The sequence below is a fragment of the Fulvia fulva genome, chromosome 3 (genome assembly GCF_020509005.1).
Source record: "Fulvia fulva chromosome 3, complete sequence".
Taxonomy (NCBI): domain Eukaryota; kingdom Fungi; phylum Ascomycota; class Dothideomycetes; order Mycosphaerellales; family Mycosphaerellaceae; genus Fulvia; species Fulvia fulva.
Genome location: NC_063014.1, coordinates 1,802,058 through 1,809,026, shown reverse-complemented (window position 1 = coordinate 1,809,026; position 6,969 = coordinate 1,802,058). Strand labels below are relative to the sequence as shown.

At 45.6% G+C, this 6,969-nt stretch overlaps 1 protein-coding gene across 1 annotated transcript; it reads left to right on the top strand.

Annotated features, from left to right (window-relative positions):
* Nucleotides 1-6,150: 6,150 nt before the first annotated feature.
* Nucleotides 6,151-6,670, top strand: CLAFUR5_08107 (uncharacterized protein; the record flags this gene model as incomplete). The annotated part of the gene is made up of 2 exons (XM_047907255.1): nucleotides 6,151-6,391; nucleotides 6,444-6,670. The coding sequence occupies 2 exons, from the start codon at nucleotides 6,151-6,153 to the stop codon at nucleotides 6,668-6,670; spliced, it is 468 nt and encodes a 155-aa protein (XP_047759943.1).
* Between the last annotated feature and the right edge of the window lie 299 nt (nucleotides 6,671-6,969).

The window sequence follows — 6,969 nt, the reverse complement described above, 5'->3', positions numbered from 1 at the left end:
AATATGTCGTGTTTTGGCGTAGAGATCGATAATTCCCTCGAGGTACCTATTACCGTTATAGGTAATAGTGAATTCTACTAAGTCTATAGCTATATAGCCGTATAGGGTCATTACTCTAATAGGCTAAGACCGATTATGCACCTTATAAGCTTTACTAAGCCTATATACTCTATAATATATAGATAGATAGATAGATATTTCATTAAGCTGTTGTAGTGCCCTTTGGCCTATATAGCTATACTATCTTGTTTTTGTATATATAGAGGGGAAACCGTGTTAGTAAAAACCCCTCCTCCTTCCCGCCTGTCTTTTCCTCCTCGTTATCGTCTTAAATTTCCCTTGTTAGGGGTACGCTAGTGTCATAGCCTGCCCTAATGACTACCCTATCTACAACCCCCCTCGCTTCCGCCTCTTATCTATCCACTCCTCCGTCTCGCTCGCGAGGCTAAACTGCTAGAGGTATCCCTGCTATTGTATCTACCGAGAGATTCGGCGAATGTTGCCTTTGTCCCTAATAATTGACTTGTAGTCTCTCCTTCCCGCTTAGTGCCTCTAATTTCCCCTACCTCTCGCCCACTACGGGCATCGTAGTAGTATATGTTCTGGGTTTTACGATAGGTAGCCACACTAGTAGGCTGGGCTATAGATGTCTAGTGCGCGTCTCCTAAATAGGTAGGCCCTTAATCTAATGTGTTTGGACCTGATTTGGATCGCTATGCTTACTTCGGCCCTTGTCAGGTCCCTATATAGCTAGTAATTGTGTCTCTAGAAGGCTCGGAGCGCTATCGGGCCTGTTGTCTTTCTATAATATATAGTAAGGGGTGCGCTTAGACTACCGTTAATAATCACCCCCTTAACTCTAAGCGGTAACTACTTAATACGTTTATCGCTAATGTGACTAAAGATTTGATACTACTAGCGGCTAGAGAGCTTTTAGTGTTTAATAGGGGTCCTACTAGACGTAGCTATACCTTAAGTACCCCTAGTACTATTTATGACTACGAGAACGGTACGGTTACTATCCTCTTAAGTAGTTAGCGATACTACGCTATTAGTAGGTTTATCGCCGATATTTACACCCCTACTAATAGTACTAATAAAGTGCGCGTTACGTATCTTTTTAGTGACCTTCGGTAGTACTAGGCCCTCTTTTATAGGCTATTAGTAAATGATAGGTGACTTAGGTAGTATAACTACCTTAAAGAAAGGGATTGTACTAGTAGGGCGGTATAGGTCTATCAATTTAGTGTCGTTATGCCATATTGAATTACTATGTCCGTACTACTAGAGTCCGGCTCTTTCTATACGTATATAAGAGATGACGTTTATTCAAAAGCCTAGCCAGTAAGCCACATCTAGTAAGGTGAATAAATAGCCCCTAATTGATATATAAACACGCCCTAACGCTACAATTAGAAAGGTAGTTGTTCTAGCCTAGATTTCTAAGGTAGTAAGGCGCTCTATAATAAACTCTATACCCTCCTAGTCATAATAATTAATTATATAAGTGTCTAAACAGTTATTTTATACCTAGCAATCCCTAAAGTTAACGCTTAACTTACTAATTAAGCTAGAAAGAACAGTAAGGCTAATAAAGCCCTTATTACTTAGTAATACCTTCTTCGTATTAGCAATAGCCTTGTTACGTTCCTAGTCCTTACGATTATTACGACTTAACACGCTAAGTAGACGCTCGCCGTCGTCGCTTAAGTAGTAGTTAATAAAGTTTTTCTAGTACTTCTTCTACTACTCTAAGCGCTAATCCTTTACTAGGCGCTTATCGGGGTTAATTATATCGTATAAGAACAGGCCCTTATAACAGGTGTCCTTAGGCTCGCCGGTAATGTTCTAGTAGCCGCTTAGCCTATTATTGTCCTTGTCTTTATTCTTATCGCCGCGGCTACTACTACGACCCTTATTACCGCGGCTATTACTACGGTTATTATTACTACAGCTACTACTACAGTCACCCTCCTTTTAACTAGTACCTATAGGTGCTATTTTATCCTCTACTAAGGTTTCTCCGGAGAAGGTTACGAAGACTAATCAACCGTTAGCTATTACTAGTATAGTGCCGCGTATCTATTCGAGGTAACGCTTAGTAAGCTTTTATAGTAACATTTTGTTACGCTTCTACTCGTTATATAGAGAAGTACCGTAGGCTAGAGCCTACTTCTACTAAATAGTAAGTAGGAAGTGTCTACTAAGGTCATCGTACTCGGCGTAGTTATACTTAAGCATCTTAGTCTACAAAACTAACTAGTCTAAGTACTAGTTATCGATTCTACGTACGCTAGCCTTCTAAAGCCTAGATAGCTTAAGCGTAAGCTACCGCTTACGTAGTATATTGTCTAGACTATACTGATCCTTAAGAGCCTAGTATTTCGCTCTAAGGGTGTTCTAGCCGTATATTAGCTCTTACCCTAGCTCTGTCGTCGTACGGATAAGGTAGGTAATGAGCTTTAATCGCGTAGTAGTAAAGATATCGTATATCCGTTACCTTCGGTCTACGTCTATTTGTCGTAGCTTAATAAGGTCTCTTAATGTAGCGTCTCCTACCGTATACGTATATTAGATTTCCTTAAACGTTAAGTAAGTAGGCTCTATTAGCTCGTTACTTAGTTAGTAAGGATCTATATACTTCTAGACATTTAAAGACTCTACGTAGAGCTCTAGCTAACGGTCAAACTTGTCCTATTTGTTATAGCTCTTTAGAACTACGGTACCCTAAGGTAGGGTACCGGTAGTTACCGGGGTCTCGGTAGTAGCTATAACTACAAAATAGGTTATAGGCTAGTAAAAGTTCTACTCGGGTTTACTAGGCCTAGGGGATACTACTATACTAGTTATAGTAGTAGTGCTATAACGATACAAACTCTGCTTTAGGGCTTCCTTATCGTAGCGAATATTAGTAAGCGCTAATCGGGCTTATAACTATTACGTTAGAAGTATAGGAAGTTATTATACGGGCTTATATAGGGTGTTTTAAAAGCAGGTTATATATTATATATATCTATCTAGAATAGAGAAGTATTGCTCTTAAAGAGGCTATAGGTAACTAATTAGTTACCTAATTCTTAGCGTACGTAGCCTTAAGTTTTAATAATAGGATGTTACCTATATATACGCTCGGATCGCGATATATATAAGTCGATACTAATAAGGATACTTAAGTACGGGACCGCTATACCGCCGATCTACCTATATATCTAGGGACTACGGACCTCCTACTTAGGCAATTCGGTATAGTACCTAGTATAGAAGGTCATCGCTAGTGTAGTCGTAAGGGCCCGCGAATTAGTACTAGCGTACAAGGGCATTCGACCCGGAAACGAGCCGAACTACCGGGTAAGGGACGAATAGCTAGTAACATAATAGGAAGGTAAGAAATTGTTTGTAGAGCAACTATAGAAAGAGAGGTAGAACAACTAGGTTGTAGGGCATAGTAGACGCCCTTAGCTAGCGGGACAACCTAAGGAATAGTTAGCTACAAAATCCGCGGTCAAGCACCCCCCGAAGCTTATCTACTACCGCCTTACGAGGGTATAGAGTAGTATAGCAACCTAACTACGAAGCGAACACATCGGCCTCTAGGGGTACCTATTATAGAGGAAGGTTCTAGAATATACAAATACTAGCTACCTCTACGGCTATTACTCCTAGAATATACGGTACGTACTCCTTGTCTATCTAAGGTAGTCGCTAGGAAGGGGGGAGTAGATAGTAAAGGCGAGGAACCGGACGATTAGGGCACTTCTTAATAACGTTAAGGACCTACGGCGTATTACGAACTAGATACTAGAGAAGGGCTAGCTAGAATAGTATCGCCTAGTAGGAGTAGTATAGGAAGAGAGGACACGACGTAGCGTAACGAGACCGGCTAGGAGCGGGGGCTAACGGGGTAGTGACATAGACTACGCACGTTCAGAGGGAAAGCTAATCTAGACAAGGAGAAGTCGGGGGCGGGAAGGGTTTTCACCTATTCGGGTTTCCCTTTGTATATAACAATAGACATATACCTGTATAGGCCAAATAGGGTCCTAGAACAGGGGAGTGACAAATCTATCTATCTATCTATCTATATCGTAATCGATGAGAAGTCTATGCTTGGCGTGAAGATGCTTAGTTATATCGACAAACGCTCGAAGGAGATCAAAGCCCGCACATCGCTACTATTTAGTGGCGTGACGGTCCTTCTGTTTGGAGACTTTTAGCAACTACTACCGGTCAATAAGAGAGCACTGTTCAGCAGTGAGGTGTCGACACAGGCCGAAGTGGACGGGCGGAATACATATCGATCGTTTGATTATTCTCTAGAGTTGAAACAGCTTGTTCGACAGCAAGGCGACGTTAAGTTCTTATAGATACTGGAAGGCATGCGACATTACGCTATGACTGATGATTAGTAGAAGAGACCGCTTACACGCAATCGGTACTATAAGGACATACCACGGTTATACCCCAGCATATTTGACAACGCTACCCGGGTGTATAGACGTAAGGACGAAGTTAAGCTCTACAACCACATCAGAATGCGAGAGTCTAGTAAAGCGATCAAGCTATTATAGGCAGACCATACCGGGTCTGGCGCGAAGGACGCTACATTCGAGCAAGGTAGCAATCTTTATGCAGCCGTGCCTATCTCACTCGGCTGTCGCATCATGTTAGTAACCAACATATAGGTCGAGCGTAGACTTGTAAATAGAGCTACTGGCTACTTGGACGACGCGGTATAGGCCGATGGCGACGATCCGGCTACTGATCCTCTATTGTGTCTACTTGTCCGCTTTGACAAGTACGACTTTGACCGTGAAGCCTATATCGCCGCTGGCGATGGAGATGGTCCTTCTGTCCGTGAAACTGAACAGCTAGGAAGAACACGCAAGGTTGTGCCTATCTTTAGGGTGCGCCGTGAATATGAGGTTAGGCGGACCACTTGCTCACGTACTCAATTCCCTGTTACTATTACGTACGCGGTCACTATCCACAAGGCTCAAGGCCTTACTATAGAGAAAGCTGTCCTCAACTTCAGCAAGAAGGACTTCGCTGATGGGCTATCCTACGTTGTAGCATCTCGTGTTACATCACTGAAGGGACTACTATTCGACGAGGGTTTCGACAAGGACTACTTCAGTGCTCCGAAGTCCGGTCTCGCGAAGATGAGACAAGCGGACTACGACCGTCGTGAAGCCGACAGAGCTAGGTTCAAGCAGCTCGTTAAGGGTGAGGTCTTCGAGGAGTGGGAGAATGAAGACCCAGCACTACAGCAGGTGTTGCTTAATAAGGCCGAGCTCAATAGGCTACAACGTGAACGTGATGAAGCTGCTGCTTTGCCGTTCAGTGAACGCGATATCCAGGAAATGATGAAGGAGAGCACTGCCAGCAATCCGTGGTGGACGCCACTCACTGATCTACAGCTGAACACCCACTACGGTGTTCGTCCACGCGCAGAGAGAGATTGGTTGTATCCAAACTTGGACTTAACAAGAGCACAAGAGTCTCGTCGTCGCACTATCGAACAGGCAGAGCGTGATGGGTCTGCTGCTGATGCTAGGCGTAGGGCACAATGGGCGAAGGACAACCTAGAGAAGGCTCAGAAGAACAGTGACTGCAGCAGTCAACAGCAATAGCGACTGTAGCAGTCAACAGCAATAGCGTAGACGATTGTGTACAAGTAGAATAGTCTTGGCAGTGTAGCACAACCGAGGTTGAATATTGCACGCTCAGCTCGTCACTTTGCTATTCCATTGCACGGCAGTACCGCGCAACACCATTTTAAACATCAACAACATCGACGCTTGCACTCCGCATTGAGCTTCGTACCGATGCCCGTACACCTCCACTACCCGATGCCATGTATCTTGCTGGACATGCCCAGGATGCAGATCGTCGACGTTGAGCGTCAGATTGCCGTCAAGCAGAAGACCGCCGGGGGCCACTCTTTTGCTTATCGCCCCAACATGGATGCGGCAGGCAAGAAGCGCTTCAACGCCGGCTTCCAGTGTTCCCTGCTGCATAGCTTGGGGGGAGTGCACACTCCGATCGATCTGCTACCTGAGTGTACTACAGCAGAATATACGGTGACCCTCATCTCCGCAACACATGCACATTTCAGCTGGCTAGCTGCAGGTACTCCATAGGGGGTGCATAATGCGGAGGGCAGTAGGCTGTGTGTGGGAGTCCATAGATATGCGAGGCGATACCCATCGCAAGAGTCTGTGCTGTTCTGCGACTGCACAATTCGCTACATCAACGAAGCCTCGCCACTCAAACTACCAGTCGAGCCTCGCCAGGATGGTGCAGAAGCGCGGTCCTTCAGGGAACTCGTTCCGATCAATCATGGTGGCGACGGCCATCAGCCTGGCTGGGCTGTTGTACGGGCTGGACACTGGTAAGTGGAGCGTAACGGTTTCGTAGGCATTCATGCTGACCCCCGACCGCAGAAATCATCGCAACAACGATCGCTCACGACAGCTTCAAGAGATACATGTACGGTTCGCTCGCCACGAATACGCCTATTCAAGGCGCCATTGTATCTGGCTACTATGCCGGTAGTGCCGTTGGCTCCGCTGCAGCATCTTACTGCATGGGCCGCATGAGTCGCCGCTGGAGTCTGCTATTCGGTTCAGTTGTCAGCATCATTGGTGCAATTCTCCAGGCTGCGGCTTAAGATCCTGCCATGACGATCGTCGGGCGTGCTTTCTGGGGCTTCTCAACTGGCATGGTGTATCCTGTTGCGCCGGTCTACCTGTCTGAAATATCGCCCCCGGAGAATAGGGCTTTCTTGGTCGGCCTCAAGGGCGTCTGGAACACCTTTGGTTTCTTCCTCGCCGGATGGATCGGATACGCTGGGGCGTTCGCTAGCGGCGAAACGCAGTGGCGCATCCCGCTGGCTACACAAGTACCGCCTGCTATACTCTTGGCTGTTCTGACCTTCTTCAGGCCATATTCGCCAAGATGGCTCACTCT